This window comes from Diabrotica undecimpunctata, chromosome 9, assembly GCF_040954645.1.
Source record: "Diabrotica undecimpunctata isolate CICGRU chromosome 9, icDiaUnde3, whole genome shotgun sequence".
Lineage (NCBI taxonomy): Eukaryota > Metazoa > Arthropoda > Insecta > Coleoptera > Chrysomelidae > Diabrotica > Diabrotica undecimpunctata.
In genome coordinates this window covers 17,447,305-17,466,820 of record NC_092811.1, presented here as the reverse complement: position 1 = coordinate 17,466,820, position 19,516 = coordinate 17,447,305, and the positions used below count along the sequence as shown (strand labels likewise).

Below are 19,516 nucleotides of genomic sequence, written 5' to 3'. Positions count from 1 at the left end.
CCATGAAACTAAGAGTTTCTTCGTTTGCATTGATTAATTTAAATTTCCCCTGATTATAAAAGCATGAAGTGGTATCACACTTACAATTTTCAATCAAAAAGTAATTAAATACGTTTAGTTAAAACTTTTTTGTTCAAACACAAAATATTTTACTTAATGAAGTATAAGTATATTGCTTTCTAAAGCCACTACACTGAGACTGGCGAAATTTTGGAGCGAGGAGCTAAAACAGTTTCCCCTCCACTTTCCTATGTCGATCTTTCGAAAGTAATTCGTTTCGAAAGGCTGTAAGTTTCGAAAAGTTTCAATATAAAGTTTAGATTTTCATTCAAAATTTGTGCAAATTTATTTCTTAATGTTTATAAACAATGGAGATATGATTTTAAAAAACATAGTCGCTAACTTCGTCCCTATTGATCATAGAAGGTTTATTTTTTTTTAAATGTGAGTTTTTTTACCATCTATCCAATGGTTGTACGTACAAGTCTGTAGCTTGAAAAATATAGAAGTTATTACAATTGTTTATAAGTAAAAAACATACCCCTTTTTCAAATGTTTATTTTTTAAATAATTTCGATGAAAACGCAATATGCATTTAACTTCTGAGATAGTCTAAGTCTTAAAGAATCCTATGAAATTTACTAAATGTGTCTAGCATCATGCATAGGGCAAGCTCAATATTTTAAATAATTAGCCTCAAGGATAAACAAATTAAATAACTTTTAAACTATTTGACCGATCGGAGGGAAATTTCGCACAAATTTAAAGGACAGTAATTCCTCGATGTTTAAATGTATTAATAACATTTTATTTTGTTAATAAAAAAGTTAATTAAATTTATAAAAAAGTGCAAAAAAACTGCTTTTTTGCAAATATCTCCGTAAATTATTTATCAATTTACTGTGCTGTGTCCACATTGCAGTTATACCGGCGAAATAATTCTTCAGCCACTTGGGTATACCCTAAAAATCCATTGAGACCAGGACAAGGAAGAGTTTTCCAAAACTTTTGTCGATTGAATGGTGCCCATAAGACCAGAACGGCACAAGAATATTAGCTTTAACAAAGATCGCGAGAAGCATGATTGAACCGTTTTTTTTCGAGAGGCTGGGGTACAAATTACCGTGTGTAGCTTTAAGGTCGCGGCATATTATCCTGCACGTATAGTTTCCGGCACGTAGCGTTTCCACTTCATCAATCGGACTGCGCGTTCACATTTTCATATATAGAACGTTTCAGTTTGGTTCGGTGAAGATATGATCTCGCTTTTCTCGACAAAAATTATGTGCAGTTGCTCTTCTTTTTAACGATGAGGAATGAAAAAGTGTGTTAAAAAGAAGGTTTGAAGTACATCCAATGATAAGAGAAAGGAAGAAGGAAGGTGAATATTGGACTTTATACAGAGAATTAATTGATGGCGATGAAAAATATTATGGATATTTTAGAATGAACAGGATTCAGTTTAAATATGTTTCATATTTAATTTCACCTTCAGTTAAAAAACAAAATACTACATTTAACGAAGCCATACATATCAAACCAAAAAGTATTTTTAAAAAGAAGAGGTATCACTTCCGTACAAAAGTCCTAATTGTTTATCACTTCCGTGATTAATTGTCACAAAGCAATAAAAACACATGCATAAATGATAAAATAGCCTTAAACATTATTTTTTTAAATACTCTGTATCAAAATCAAACAAATACCTAAATAAACAACAAGGGGAAAACGACGGACATCTAATTCACATTATACTTACCAACCGGTTACGACTCGTTACGTAGCCGTCGGCATCAGTAAAATATTGTTTTCAAATATACTGAACGGAAACGTTAAGTGTCTGAAACGCTATGTTCCGGACAGTGTGCGTTGTTCATATTTAAAACCATTTAAATTATATTTTTCGGAAACTAAACGCTATGTGCTGGAAACGCAACGTGCACGATAATATGCCACGACCTTTCAGAAAGGATCATACTTTCTCAAAGGGTTGTGCAAATCTGGGAATACCTGTCGCTAATACCATCAAAAAAGATGCCACCAATTTCAGACAGGGACGGTAAGAGTTAAAATGGTGACAATGTAGCCAGGGATTTTAGAATACTCACTGCAATTTATAAGGATGAATCACCAATGGCCAGAATATTTCCACCGGTTACTAAAAGTTTCTTGAATATTTTTGTACTAGTGTATAATTTGTACAGTTTGTGTTATTTAATGACTTGGTGTAAACATGTGAATAGTATTTCTAAGTAGAGTAATATGTCTCTTTGACACATAGTTAATATAACTGTTTTGTTTCTGTCTTGCAACCGACATGGAAGAGTTAATGGACATATTATACAATGCACACAACATACAATGACAACGTGCCATAATGATGAACCTGAAGAAAACAATACTGATGAGAAAAGGACAAAAAAAATGTTGTTAGTTAACAGTTGATCATCTACGACAAAACAACAGATAGTGACAGTAACAACATAAAATTATTTAGGAACATTGTTAGCAGAAAACGGAAATCAAACAAAAAAAAAATAGGGAAGATGTAGTTGTAACAAACACACTCATAAAGCTAAAGAACTTACTTTGACACCGTAAACTTAAACGAAAACTTCAAACAAGAATGATATGATGACGTCTTCATCAAAGTGGTGCATAGCTTGGAAATCTGGATAATAAAACAAACTGATATCAAAAAACTAAACTCCTGGAGATGTGAATATTTAGTAGAATAGATTAGTAGAATAACGAATGAATTATTGCACATAATGAGCAAGTATCGCAAGCATCTTCTATTTCTTCCATGTTCATCTCTTCAAATTCTTGTTCTTCTCCACCCCTTCTTTTTTCAATTACTGCGCTTTTTAAATTTAGTTGTTTTCATAAAATTTATTTCTGATGACACACATCTTGCAAAAAGCTTTCTTGTACAAAATACAACTTCTTCTTAGATGTATACATATTAAAGCAATCAATATTGAAGCATGTTTATAATTCTCTCAATAATTCCCTCCAGAAAATTGTCTTACGCCGCCATTGGCAAGGTAACCAAATACCTAAACCTAAATCGTTTTCTAGAATATTTCATTGGTTAAATATTTATATTTATATGGCCTTAAACCACAAATAATAAAAATTTCATTTGTTTTTTAACAAATGCTAAAGGTTATTGAACATGGAGGGAGTTTCAAATTGCGCTGCAATAGGTACATTATGTGTGAAACAATAAATTATATATTATATTATGCATTAAGTATCTAGAATATTAGAATGTATCTTTTGTTGTCTGGTGTTCTGATCAAAAGCTCTAATGGGATGAAAAGCTCTAATGAGTTTTGATATATCTTATGTATTTGGAAAAGGCATATTTTTGCAACAAAGAAAAATTATGGAGATTTAACTTTCAGATTCAATAGTAATAGCCTACAAACACTACTTCTTGATATTTATCAGATAAATATTCTCCATACAAATATCTTCGCAATGTTCTTTTCCAAATAATCTAATGTATGAAGATGATTTTAAGCTACATTTAATATTTAAGTTCTAATATACCACAAGCAATAAGTATCTAATGTTGACTTACCTCTGCAGTAGATTCTTCGCTTCCCCTCTTTCCAGCGGTATGCCCAAATCACTAAATGCCTTAATGAGCTCATCCAAATCAATTTTTCCTGAAACAAAATTAAATAAACTGTTACTACGAATTTTTTAACGAATATACCAATGAAAGTGTGTAATGATAATGAACGTCAATAAGTAAAGAGATTTCTAAAATTAGGTAAAATGGGATAGAACAATACTACCCTAGACGGGGTCCCGATATGCTGAGAGAAAGTAGTCCAGGATGTGGTGAGATGGACTCGAGCACGACGCCGGAAATGGAGAAACCATGGGCAGAATGGACCCACGAAAAATCGCGAATTGAGCAAACACACATAAACCCAGTACAAAAAGATCACACCACATAGAAAGATATACACAAAGAGGACCATGTCCTACATGTCCTACTTTAATTGCCGCGTTCATAAACTTTGTAAAAAACTGCACTGCGTCTCCCATAAATCTACCCAATATATTTAATTCCATTCAATATAATATTTATCTGCTTGACTGCCTTTTACAATACAATATTAAAAAGGCAGCATGAGCTTAAGTTTTGCATTGTTAGTTTTGCCAATTTAACTAATTTGGCGGGATCCCCAAATATAACAATGCATTATATAGAGCAGTTCTTTTTAAAGCTGCTTTGAAGCCGACCAAGAGATGGTCGATTTGTCTATGTTCGTGTATTTGGTGTATAGTTGACTTTCCAGCAGTGAATCCGCATTGGTAATGTCCAACAATATTCTTTGTTTCACTACTTAATTTTTAAATCCATATCATCATTATTTATGAACTTGTACCGAAGTTTTTTGTAAACGAGTAAAATTCTAATCGCTATTTAACTGGCCTAAAAATTAAATTACTCACAGAATACATACAAATATTAAAACATAGGACTAAAAAAATAAGCAGTTTTAGCTAGTAGTAATGGCCTGTGATTAGTCAAAAAAAAAATAGTAAACACGCTTTTTTGCGACACTATAGACTGTAGTATTTACTAGTTTTTATGTAGCTAGTACATTAATTAGGCCAGTATTGATTTCCAGTTTAAGAATATAATTTAAAATATTAAAATTCTAAAATAAAAATTAAATATCTTTACATTTTTCTCTTATTTTCAATTTTTTTGGCGTTTGCATACGGCAATCTTTATATTAGTCAAATTAACATTATAATACGAGTTGTGCCCGGCCTTTCATCCAGTACATATCGATTCGGATTTACCGAAAACTAATGCGTTATCTATAGACAAAAAGTTTTGTGGGTAATTAGTGTTGTTTATAAATAATATTGACAGTAAACTGAAAATAAAGTGAATTTTTCGTTTCATTACAATGGAGGAAGAAGATCCTCCTGTTGAAGGAGGATTAGACAATATGAATATTGAAAACAGTTTGGAGATCCAAAATACAACAAATAATGCTGTCATTGATAAGGAGCCACCCAAAAATTGTTTAACTTACAAAAAGCTCACCTTTATTCCAATAAAGTATATATCTTTATCAGAGGTAAAATACATTAAAACTGGGTACCAGCGAAGAACGATGAATGTAAAAGATAAGCAAGGAAACCTGATAGCGGACGAAGACCAAATATGTCAAAAGTAGAAAGAATATTTCGAAGAGATGCTAAATGACGGAGTGACTACTGAAGAAAATTATAATGTTCCTAAACCACAAATTGTAATAGAAAAAATACCAAAGCACACAAGAGAAGAAATTGAAGAAATACTAAAAGATATGAAAAATAAAAAAATCCCCAGGGAGAGCGGCAATGTGGCAGAGAACATATGAGAGGCCTTAATAAACCAACTTGGTGAGCTAATACTAGAAGTATGGGATGCCGAAGAAATGCCTCAAGAATGGCATAAGTCGATTATAATTCCTATACACAAAAAGGGAGATAGAACTGAATGCGCAAACTATAGAGGAATATCCTTATTACAGGTAATATATAAAGTACTATAACGATATATAACGATTAGAAATATATATATATATATATATATATATATATATATATATATATATATATATATATATATATATATATATATATATATATATATATATATATATATAGAGAAGAACCTAGGAGAATACCAGGGAGGATTTCGGAAAGGAAGATCAACAACCGATCAAATTTTTATGCTAAAACAAATCCCGATCAATTGCTATGAATACCTTTCAGCACAAGTACTTTTCATTGATTACAAAGCCGCCTACGATACAATAGACAGAAACAAATTAATAGAAACGCTAAAAGAATTCCAAGTGCCAGAAAAAATAATAAGGTTGGTAAAAATGACAATTAGACAAACCATTTGTGCTGTGAGATGCAACGGTACAGTCTCAGAAGAATTCGAAGTAAAAAAGGTGTTCGCCAAGGAGACCCGTTGTCTACATTGCTATTAAATATAGTTCTAGAAAAAATTGTAAGGGTTAGTGGGATAAATAGGTCCGGAACTATTTATATAAGGAGCACCAATCCTTAGCATACGCTGATGATGTGGTTCTCATTGCAAGAAATGCAGCTGCCCCAAATAGAAACACTGTATATCCATTTTTTTTTAAATAGCTTTTATTGCATTTTTGGATATGGGGTGATATTATCTACCATTTGACGAAGAAAAAAAAATAAAAAAATTTGCAGAACCACAATTTATGGTTGCTATGAAACACTGTATATCACATTCCAACTTCATTTTACCAATTTAAAACACATTATATCCATATTCCCAAGTATAAACACTGTATATACGGGATATACAGTGTTTTTATTTAGTTTTGGGATTTACAGCGATTTACCGTGGAAATCATAGAGTTTACATTTGCCAAAACTCAATACTGTCGATATCATCAAAATTATATTTATGTTGTTTATATTCTCTGAGACTGTTGAAGTTGCAATCATTACACATTTTTTAGTCGTTTGTTAGTTTGTGTTAAGTGAAGTACAAATTTGTCGGCATATTATAAATATGAATAAAAATCGAAGAACTCAGTTAATACTAGATATGAGTCGAAATCTGGACAACAATGACTGGGGAGAATCATCCACAAATGATACTCAAAGGTAAACGATTTTTTTATAGATAATATAGAACTTTTTATTCTTCTTCTTCTTCTTTTGCTTCTTGGAGATCATTCGATCAGTTTATCTGCCTGTGGCAGCTTCAGAATGAAGCATCATAAATAAAACTAAAAATAAAACTAACATAAAACTACATATCATAATATATTCAAAACTTTATTCTCATTATTGTTTTGGTTTTAGGGAGGAGCAATCGATTTATACCAAAGCTGATAGCAATAATGGTTACCCTCAAGAGATTGATGAAATGCTTAGACGTGATTTGGAGGTTTCATCTTCAGAAGGGGATAGTGATGATAGCATTACCGACCCACATTACCAACCTGACTCGAATCCTGGAAACGTGAGTGATCATCCAGATTCGACATCTGAAAGCATACCTACTGAACGCCAAAGCATACCTACGGAACGAAAAGTCACTAAGAAAAGGAGACAAATGTCAGCTATAGAAAAAAGTATAGATAACAAAAATAAACATCCCATTTTGCCTAGATGCACTGCGAAGTGTAAGAAGTCTTGCTCTCAATTCAGCGAAGAATGCCGAGCAGATATTTGGAATGCATATTGGGATGCAGATTACACAACTCGAAGGATCTGGCTTGCAAAATGTGTTTCATTCAGACCTGTTTTCCGTAGAAGAGTTCCAGCAGCTGCTAATAATGTGTATAAGAAAAATGAAACAAGGGTATTTTATTTAGCTAAGAAGGATAACACCGAATTTCTGCCAGTATGCAAGCTATTTTTACTCAATACATTTGGTTATACCAGTGATTCGGTTATCAATGAATTAGCATATGCTATCAAAAAGGAGCCGCTTAACGCATATGTAAAGGAAAATCGAGGTAAGAAATCCAGTAACATCCGTAACAGGGACATAATAGTAAACCATATAAACTCTTATAATCCCTGCGTGAGTCATTACCGCCGCAAAAATGCTCCTTTCACTAGATATTTGCCTTCAAATTTAACAGTTGCTTCAATGTTTAATGACTTCAAATTAAAGCACCCAGGTATATGTCAAATTGAAACTTACAGAAAAATGATGAAGACAATGAAAATATCTTTACACATGCCCCAAATGGATTCATGCTCTGATTGTTTAGAGTACAAAAATTTTGTAGAAGCAAGCAGCACAGGCACAGAAAACTCGATCGAATCTTCTACCGAAAAAACTCAATGGGAGGCACACAAAAAGAAAGCAGATGATGCTAATAGATATTACAAAATTGATGCAGAATTACCAGAAACTAATAAAACTAAGTATTTTTTTTTTGACTTGCAAAAAGTATTATTGTTACCAGTTATGCCAGGAAACAAAGATGTCTTTTTTACAAGTCGTTTAGTTGTTTTTAATGAAGTCTTCGCTTCTTTAAAAAAGAAATCAAATTCCAACTATTCAGTGGTTTGGCATGAAGCATTTGGCGGTCGTGACGCATCTAACATCATCGATGCAATATACGCTTTAATTAAAGAAGAGCGTGATACGAACAATTTTGTTTTTTGGGCAGATAATTGCACTGCCCAAAATAAAAACTGGTATTTGTTTACTGCATTAGCGATTATGGTAAATAATGATACCCATACCTCTCATGTAAACAACATAACATTCAAGTATCTTACCAAAGGTCATACACACATGACTGCAGATGGTGTTCATGGCAACATTGAGCAACAAATTAAAAAAGCACGAGATGTATTTGACTTTCAAGATTTATTGTCTGTTATAAGACAATCACGAAAAAATTTAAATGTACTTCAAGTACAAACTTCATTCCAATGGCTAAAAAAGAAACGGCAGCATCGAAAGGGAGATGAAAATTATCCTTTGAAAACATTTTTAATAAATCCCATAGTAGAAGCTAACTTTTCACGAGGCTCTAGATCCCTTAAATTCAAAACCAACTTCGAAGATGAAAACTATCAGGAGCTTGATTTCCTGCAAGTCAGGTTCGTGGTGTCAAATTTTCCACAAAGCACCAACGTACGAGGTATTCGTAAAAGCAAAAAAGATGAAATAATACAGAAACTTATTCCTTTGATGCCCGAGAACAGAAGATCCTTTTGGCTTAATTTGTCGGTCGCTGAGACAGCAGTGGACGATTTCCTCCATAACCGTGGATTGCAGCAATTAGAGGACAATGACCATTAAAATGTTTTTAAACCAATTATACCTATATTTGTTAAATTAACGTGAATAAAGTATAATTTTTAGTACTTAGTATCATTGCAAATTGGGATATTTTATTTTATATTTTTAGGTTTCCCAAATAAAAACACTGTATGTGTTCAAAACCTAGTCAGGGCATAAAATACAGATATAAAAATATTTGCTAAAAAACAAGAGTATTTTATGCTATATTAATGTGTATTCACTTTTATTTTAAACAAAATAGAAATTTGAAAAGCAGAGCCCTTCACGTTTCCTGCTCTGGTGAACAATTTTCGAATTGGCGCTTACAGTGTTTCTACTTGGGACAGCCGAATGGAAAAGAACTATCAAATATGGCAAAAAGACTATTCTTCCTCTGCTCCGTCACTCAAAGAGTGCTACATGCCGTTTTTTTTTTTAATTTAAATGTTACTTAAATTTATTAACATAACAGGTTAAACGTCTTTCTAAAACTTATATAAAAACGTATATAAAACTTTGTCTAGAACCTGTCTCCGTTAATTTTTTAAATGTTTATTTAATTTATTTTTAAAATTTTTGCTAAATATTAAGTGAATCCGCAATAAAGATAAGACAATCATTGCAAAAGTGCATTAAGGAAAAGACACGTTGAACAATATTTAAAAATAAATCACGTGCAAATTATAAAATCGCCTAGTCGTGCATTCTATTTAAGTACATTTTTTTTATAAGGATTAATTTAAAAATGGGTCACCTTTGAATGCAACATCAGAAATCCCAGTATGCACTTTATCCCCCATAAATTGATATCTTACAATATTGCTAAAATTGGATTATTAACAAAATCTTGGCAGCTGCACGTTGCCAAGCCACGACTCGATACAATCACGTGGGCAAACAAAATGTATTTTATTAGGTATACAAAATCCCGGGATTTTTGTATTTTGTTTACATAAGAGAAAAGACTATAATTAGGTTTACTGATTTTGGGACAGAACAAGCAGTTTACTCGTTAATTTAATAAGAGTGGCTCAAAATACTTTAGTAAACATTGTATATTGCAATAATCATCCAATTATTCTGGGTAAATCCAGCCAAATATATTATACAAATCAATTCAATACTTCACGATGTAGGAGATACAAATATGTACTATGTACGAGGGATGATCCCTATGGTCCAGCCCTGACCTAATTCCAATTTAGGTAGAACTTTAAATTTATACTTAATAAAAAGCTACATGTACTATATGTTGATCACATTTGCAAGTCCAACACTGCCTGGGATAACTATCGGGTGGATCGAGTAGCTTGGTGGTTGTCACAGCCGGTACCAAAACCGGATAAAAGTCAAGGGTTTATAGGCAAAGTTGGCAACCTACCTATCTTAAAGTGCTCAAAGAACCGGTCAAAAAGTCTCGGAGAAAAGACGGAAACAAATGACGACGAAAACAGCGAAAAAAAGGACAACAAAAATAGCCCAGTCTGGTTAAAAAAAGGTGGAAAAATGTTTCGCAGATATCTGAAGCTTTTAAGACATAGGTGGGGGATACTAGATGATGAATAGATAAAAAGATACTCCTAGTTTTACCTTGCGTTTTTTTTAAGCAATAATTTATGTTCACAATTTGATTTTTTGTCTATAAATTTTTTCCCTTATATTTTAAATAAACAATATTTATGTCATTTTTTTTTTAATAAAATTGATAAATAATTTACAGAGATATTTGCAAAAAAGCAGTTTTTTTGTACTAATTTATAAACTTTATTAATTTTTTTATTAACAAAATAAAATGGTATTAATACATTTAAACATCAAGGAATTACCATCTTTTAGATTTGTGCGAAATTTCCCTCCGATCAGTCAAATATTCTATAAGTTATTTAATTTGTTTATCCCTGAGGCTAATTATTTAAACTATTGAGCTTGCCCTATGCATAATGCTAGACACATTCACCAAATTTCATAGGATTCTTTAAGACTTAGACTATCTCAGAAGTTAAATGCATATTGAGTTTTCATCGAAATTATTTACAAAATAAACGTTTGAAAAAGGGGTATGTTTTTTACTTATAAACAATTGTAATAACTTCTATATTTTTCAAGCTACAGACTTGTACGTACAACCATTGGATAGCTGGTAAAAAAGCTCACATTAAAAAATAAAAAACCTTCTATGACCAATAGGAACGAAGTTAGTGACTATTTTTAAAAAAATCATATCTCCATTGTTTATAAACATTAAGAAGTAAAATTTGCACAAATTTTGAATGAAAATCTAAACTTTCTACTGAAACTTATAGCTATAAAATTCATTTAATTTTTCGAACCTTACAGCCCTTCGAAACGAAGGTACTTTCGAAAGATCGACATAGGAAAGTGGAGAGGATAACTGTTTCAGCTCCGTTTTTTTTTTCGGCATCGGAACTTCAAATTGCAACACGTAGGAAAAATTTACATTATCTTGGCTTCCTTTGCAGCTACAAGCCTCTTTTTTTATTCTGGGGTAGCTCGTAGAAATATGAATAACTACATAGCTTTCACTGGCTGGAAAATATGGGAAAACTCGAAAAAATTGAGTCCATTTGAAATTCACCCTAAATACTTAATTTTTTTTTAATTTGCTCGAATAGTCTGTCGCAGTATTAATAATGATGCCATAATTTTCACCCACCATAAATGTTGGAAAATCCCGGAAAATCAACATATGTTTTTTCATTTTATATCAATGATGTAATAATACTTATATATTTTATAAATTAAATTTCAGGTAATTTTTTACACATTATATTATTATATTCCTTATATTAATTATAATTGTTTGTATTTTTATAATTAACAATATTGATTTTTATTCTATTTTTCTTACAAATATGATATACAATATTAACCTAATCTGCCTTACTGCTTTGATAAAATAAGTCGATTTTTTCATCACTTGCCTTATTAAATTTTGCAATGTTTATTGAACTTTAGTTTTTTTATTTTCTTTACATACATTGGTTTAAAAGTTAAAATTTGGTTCATTTATTCGACTTCACTGTCAGGTCTAAACCTTTTTGTTGCAGGTTGTTTGTCTTCACTTCTTAAGTCAGTCTTTCCATACATTAACATATTAATGGGCGATCTTAATGACAAGGTGGGTCAAGGTAAGGTAGGAGAACAAGTAGGAAAATATGGGCTTGGAAACAGAAATGACAGAGGAGATCGATTGATTCAATTCTGGCAAAGTGAAGACTTCGTAATAACAAATACCTTTTTCAAATTACCTCCTCGACGGTTATATACATTGACATCTCCACAACATACCAAAGAAAAAATAGTGAGAAATCAAATAGACTACATTATGATAGCAAGGAGGTATCATAATGCTGTTAAATGTACTAAGACGTACCCAGGAGCTGATATAGCCTCAGATCATAACCCGGTAGTTACTGTGATAGAGGCGAGACCAAAAAAGATTAGTAGACCACACAGAAAGGCACTAGATTTAAATAAACTTAGAAACAAAAATATACGACAAGAAACAGGAGAAGAAATAAATGAAAACCTCCGTTCAGCGCAGCAACAAATTAACGATACAAACAACGTTAACCAAAAATTAAAGTACATAAATACAGCTATACAAACAGCAGGAAAGAAACATCTTACAAAAACAACAACAAAGAATAAGGGGTGGATGACACAAGATATACTAGACTTTATGGAACAAAGAAGAAAGATGAAGAATTACCCAGAAAAATACAAAGAAATTAATAAACACATAAAAAAGAGAATAAAAGAAGCCAAAGAGGAGTGGATTAAAGAACAATGTGAAGAAATGGAAACCTATGAGAAAAAGTACGATGCGTTCATTATGTACAGAAAAGTAAAAGAGATAACAGGAAGCATAAGGAAATGCCAAATAGGTAAACTTAAAGAAAAAGATGGAAACCTTATTGTAGATCTAGAGAATAAAATAAAAAGATGGACAGAATACCTGAATGAATTATTTGAAGACGATAGAAACAACTTAACTCAGATAATCAATGCAACTGGGCCAGACGTATTGAAAGAAGAAGTAGAATACGCAATAAGAAACGCTAAAAATGGAAAAGCAAATGGACCTGATGAAATTCCTACAGAACTGTTGAAGCTTTTGAATGATCAATCCGTAACCATAATATTAAATTTTGCAGCGAGGAGCTAAAACAGTTTCCCCTCCACTTTCCTATGTCGATCTTTCGAAAGTAACTTCGTTTCGAAAGGTTTAAGTTTCGACAAATTGGATGAATTTTATAGCTATAAAATTCAATATAAAGTTTAGATTTTCATTCAAAATTTGTGCAAATTTTACTTCTTAATGTTTATAAACAATGGAGATATAATTAACAAAAAAATTGTCGCTAACTTCGTTCCTATTGTTCATAGGTTTATTTTTTTTTTGTTAAATGTGAGTTTTTTTACCAGCTATCTAATGGTTGTACGTACAAGTCTGTAGCTTAAAAAATATGGAAGTTATTGCAATTGTTTATAAGTAAAAAACATACCCCTTTTTCAAACGTTTATTTTGTAAATAATTTCGATGAAAACCTAATATTTATTTAACTTCTGAGATAGTATAGGTCTTAAAGAATCTTATGAAATTTGTTAAATGTGTCTAGCATCATTCATAGGGCAAGTTCAATGGTTTAAATAATTAGTCCCAGGGATAAACAAATTGAATAACTTTTAAACTATTTGACCGATCGGGGGGAAATTTCGCACAAATTTAAAGGACGGTAATTCCTCAATGTTGAAATGTATTAATAACATTTTGTTTTGTTAAAAAAAAAATTAATTAAATTTATAAATTAGTGCAAAAAAACTACTGCTTTTTTGCAAATATCTCCGTAAATTATTTATCAATTTTAATTGAAAAAACGGGAAAGTAAAGATATTCTTGATATAAAAAAATGGTATAAATATTGTTTATTTAAATTATAAGGGAAAAAACTTATAGATAAAAAATCAAATTCTGACCATAAATTATTGTTTAAAAAAAACGCAAGGTAAAAATAGGAGTATCTTTTTATCTATTCGTCATCTAGTAACCCCCACCTATGTCTTAAAAGTTTCAGATATCTGAGAAACATTTTGCCGTGAAATCGATGATTTTTGTATAACCAGACTGGGCTAAAAAGGATATGTTAAGAATAGCATATGAAAGAAAAAGAAGAATATGTAAAGAGAAATTTGAAAAAAATTAGATGATGTACAATATATTAACCACAGAATTCTCAAAATGACACTCAAAATTAATAATAAAAGAAATTTAATGTCAGTATATGCTCCAGATACAAGTAAGACTGAAGAAGAAACTGAATACTACAATACTTTTCCATTACCTCCTTCTCTGTCGGTTATTGTTGAGAGATAATAAACTAACCAAATAGTTTTTCTTGTGTACTTATCATAACTAAACTATTTTACAAAATTTCTACATATATACGAAAACATAATTTATACGTTTCTTTTTAAACTGTACTTTTTCTGTACTGTACTTGTAAATTTGTTGTACTTTGTTCTCATGAATATCTATAAATTATTCAGCGGTGTATTCCGTGTTTTTAATTTTTACTGGACCCGTAGACCTTTGATACCAGGGACTACTTGGCAAAATTGACAGTGTGTATACAGAATTTCTATGTCTACCGATTTGAATAAATGTAAATTCTAGACTATTGTTTTCAAGCCTGGAAGTATTGCTTAAATGTACCCGTAACAATGAAACTGCAATGTAAAAGTCACTATTTATTCAACGAGGATGTGCAATATATCAAGAGCGTTACAAAAACAACGGTTTGAACGTAAAAAAAGTTAGAGAAAAGTATAACGCTTGTTCTTTTCTATTGGGTGACGGAGGTCCCGAATTATTTTTATATTGCGTGCCTTTTCTATTCACAGTTCACAGGACCTAAAACCATAAGAATAAGCCGGTTGCAATACAATACATTAATAACCCAGGCTGTGGGGGAAAAATACTCTCTAATCCAGTAATTTATGTAATGTGGCCTAGGTTATAAAGGGCAACCTCAGGAGCAATTCCCCAGTTCATTCAACAAAAAATTTTTGGTTATTGTTTATTTATGAGCGTTTATAAGTACGTGCAAAATACGTATTTTTTGAGTTTGTTTCATTTTTTGTCTAAAGTAAGTATTGTAATGGGTAATTTCTGTATAGATTATGAAAGTACTCTAAAAGACCTTCAATTTGAGCCGGTATACGTCCAATTTAGTTTATTTGTTATGGCAAAAATTACAAATGAAGGTCAAAATTAAAAAATGTAATATTTATTGGAAAACTGCTTTTTTATTTATTTCAAATTTATGACATTCAAGCCTATAAAATTACGAATCGAATGAGCCGTAGTAGGCCTAGATAACTTAATTTGTTGCTGAGATACGTTAATTAGTTTATCGCACGACCTTCAACTTTGAATGCTCAAAAGATTGCCAAAAAAAATGGTAGAGGGCTAATTCTTATTTCAATCTCTTCCTAAAGAAGTAAATTTTCATAATCCACTGGAAAATAATGAAAAAAAAAAATGTAAACCCGTTAAAAACAATTATTTATGAAGTTGTAAAATTGCAGTTATAAACATTTAGAGCTGCAGCGTCCAATATGTACTCTACAAATTTTTTATTTGCAGATTATTGTAGCTGCTTCGAGACGAAGATTAAAAAAAAAAAGAGTTTTCTACGATCAATAGGAGCCCAGTTAGCATAATTTTTTTTTAATCACAGAGGCTTTATTAATAACAATTAAGAAACGAATCTGGCGTCATTTACTACTTAAAAACCTATATTTTCAAGTATTTGTATTCTCCTTAAATTAAAATCATTATTTATTGTTAAAAATGACGAATAAAGTTTACCTTTTTTCAATGCAGCACTGAAACCGCATGTGGCAAACATTGCGGATGCCGTAAGCACGGCCTAAAATGTACGAGAATGTGCGAAAATTGTAATGAAGAGTTGCGAAAATTGTCATACTGCTGAATATGAACTAGATGACGAAGAAAAAGAATTTGAGAGTGAGATGGATGTTTTGGATGAATTGTTATATGATTCTGAGGAAATTGTACAACCTATTAAAAAAAGAAAAATAAATAAAAACTAAGCATATTTCTGATTTTATAAATATTGAATCTCATTTTAAAACCATATAAATAAATTACAATTATTTTACTGTTTATATCTAGGGATGAGAAAAACCTACCGGTTTTAACCGGAAACCGGTTTTTTTACTTCGCAATAACCGGTTTTATCGGTTGTTTTTTTGTCCCGGTTATAACCGGTTTTTTATTTTCAAAGTAAAAACCGGTTATTAGATTTTTATGGTGATAAGGATTAGATTAGGTATTATTTTAAATCCCAATCATAATTATTATTCTCAAGTAATTATTCCAAACAAAACCATAATACAAATTTTATTTTATTTTATAAATACAGAAGCAAACTGAAAGTGCAAACTTGTATCCTATTGGATTAAAAAAATCAAAAACCGGTTTTTTTAGCCGGTTATAATCGCCAGGTTAAACCGTAAGCAAAAAAAAACGGTATAACCGAAAACCGGTGTTTTGTCAAAAATCGCCATCCCTATTTATATCTTTGTTTTACTAATTTATTGCTTCTATCAAAGTAATTTGCAATTTAAGATATACGTATATATGATGTTTATTTTAATTTAATTAACCAATTATTTAATTTCTCATGAAATTGTACTAAAAATATAGTTTGACCAAAAGTTTTTAAAATCAATTTCTTGAGTTTTTTTTGGAAAATAGATTGTTTTTAAATAGAAATTTTAATCATTTGAACTTTACTTTAACATAATATTTCACTGATAAAAGATTACACAGACAGGCATAGTAAGTATTAAATACTGAATACTAAATACTACTACTACTAAATACTAAATATTAAAAAAGATAAATACTGAAATAATAGTAATTGATGGATTCGACCGTTACTTGATGGAAATTCATTTTATGTAACAATAAAACACTGAAAACTTTGTTTTCAAAACTTCCACAAAATTTATTTTAAATTCTTATCACTACAGCTGTTTCGGCTGATTGCCTTTCTCAAGTGATCTGTTTTTGGCATGGGTTTACACTTTATAGTCTCTAATGAAATAGGTTGAGGAGGGGAGAACTGTTTGTCTCAAGCTGGTCATTCAGAATTATATCTGTATTTTTTAACTTGTTGATTTCCATAGATTCTAACAAAGATAGCTTAAGGCCTTTATTTTGAATGTGTAGAATTTTAAATTCGTCATTAAAAGAATGATTATGATCTAGGAGGTGAAGTGCGTATGTAGAATCTGTTTTTCTATTATTGAAAGCCCTTTTATGTTCTGCTAATGCTAAATTTTAATAAACGAATAGCAGAACATAAAAGGGCTTTCAATAATAGAAAAACAGATTCTGTAGTCAATAGTCTATATTTTAGAATATTAAATTTTTTTAGAAATGGGGATGTTCTCAATAATAATTTGGTAGTAGATTACGTTTAATAGTATTGTAAAAGTAAAACAACTGAAAAAAAATTGAGTATTAAAAAAATGTTTTTTAGGGGGGTTGGGGGTGGTTTTTTTAGGGTGAAAGTATTCCAGATGTTATTATTTCGACGAGCTACCCTAGATTAAAAAAAAAAATCATCGAAATCGGTTCCTTATTCACCAAGATAATGCAAATTTTTCCGAGCATTGCCAGATTCGTTTCTTAATTGTTATTAATCAAGTCTCAGTGATTAAAAAAAATATGCTAACTCGGCTCCTATTGGTCGTAGAAAACTTTTTTTTTAACTATTGGTCTCGAAGCCAGCTATAATAATGTGCAAATTAGAAATTTGTATGTAATGTAATATGTAATGTTTATAACTGCAATTTTACAACTTCATAAATAATTGTTTTTAACGGGTTAAAATTTTTTTTTTTCATTATTTTCCAGTGGAATATGCAAATTTACGGCTTTATGAAGAGAATGAAACAAGAATTAGCCCTCTACCATTTTTTTTTGGCAATCCTATCAGCATTCAAAGTTGAAGGTCGTGGGATAAACTAATTAGAGTATCTCAGCAACAAATTAACCGATCTAGGCCTACTACGGCTCATTCGATTCGTAATTTTATAGACTTGAATGTAATATATTTGAAATAAAAAAAAGTAATTTTGCAATAAATATTACGTTTTTTAATTTTGACCTTCATTCGTCATTTTTGTAATAACAAATAAATTAAATTGAACGTATACCGGCTCAAATTGAAGGTCTTTTAGAGTACTTTCATAATTTACACAGAAATTACCCATTACAATACTTACTTTAGGCAAAAAATGAAACAAACTCAAAAAATACGTATTTTGCACCTAAAAACGCTCTTAAATACACAATAACCAAAAATTTTTTGTTGAATGAAGTTGGGGATTGCTCCTGAGGTTACCCTTTATAACCTAGGCCACATTACATTAATTCCTGGATTACAGTGTAAAATCACCCTTTTTTAGAAATATTATGCTATTTTAGCAATATCAATATTACGAAGGATGGTCGATACTGGGAATGTGGAGTTTTGTTTATAAGTTTTTATATGGAGAAATGTCAAAAAATACATCGGCTAGTAACGTCATATCAATAAAACTGCGGAAAAGTATTTTACATACAAGAAAATAATTTTTTTAATTAAAACTGAATGTAGTCACCACATTAGCGCACCTTATCTAAAATATTTCTTCTGCAGACGAGCTCTGATATAGAAGCTCTTAAATGGTCAGATTCCTTCGTAAATATATGGAGAATCTTTAATAAAATAGTGAAATTGCGAGCAAATAATAAAATTTATTAGGTTTAATAAAAACAGGCTGGCTGCTTGGTTTCGACAAGGCCAACACACTCAGAAAAATTAAATAAATACACCAACAAAGATAAATTAAAAACATTTCGTGTAAATAAAAACATACTTACCATCTTTATTTTTGTCTAGATGAGAGAAATGCAGCCTCAAATTTTTTTCGTGCTCTCGAACATAATAAATGAAATCTGCCAATGAAAGTTCACCGCTCTTGCTTTTGGTACTTTTAAGAAATTTCTGAAAAGAAATACAAAATTAACCTTGTTAAGTACATGTAACCAGTACGTCACTGATGCAAATCCGTGAGTTATAATGTAAGGCATATTTAATTCAAAGAAACTCTTTTTTCTGTACTCTTACGATAATTCTCTTGCTTCCTTTATTCTCTTTTATAAGAGCCAAAAAATACATATTTACTATTATCGAAACTGCAAAATAAACTTATTTTAGAATAAAATCTCTTTTCTTATACTATGGCGTTTCACATTCTAGTTTTCAAATTAAATTTAACGTACATCATTTCACGAATATTTGTATACAAAGTGAACTACTCTTTTATTTTTAAAAAGCCTTCCTTATACCTAGACTCATTACTTTCCGAGATATTTTAAGTTTTCTTCAAATTTCGTGAATTCATTCAACATTTGTAAGAATAACTTACTCGAGAAAACGCAGTTGCCACAATTACCTAAATGTATATTACCTATGTCCAGCTTGAAGATTTACGTACTGTATACAGTGTGTAAAAGCCAAATGGAATAAATTCATAATTTAGGTTACTGTACATATTTATAAAAAATCCCGAAACACA

The 19,516-nt window shown here is 30.7% G+C and overlaps 1 protein-coding gene across 2 annotated transcripts in view; it reads right to left on the bottom strand.

Moving 5' to 3' along the window:
- The window catches only part of SCaMC (Short Calcium-binding Mitochondrial Carrier), a 180,131-nt gene that overhangs the window by 136,227 nt on the left and 24,388 nt on the right, over positions 1-19,516 (bottom strand). For both annotated transcript variants that reach the window (XM_072542841.1, XM_072542842.1), the window contains exons 2-3: positions 18,819-18,942; positions 3,590-3,677 (exon numbers count right to left, since the gene is read on the bottom strand). In XM_072542841.1, coding sequence (XP_072398942.1) covers positions 3,590-3,677; positions 18,819-18,942 — 212 coding nt within the window. The remainder of the gene's footprint in view (positions 1-3,589; positions 3,678-18,818; positions 18,943-19,516) is intronic.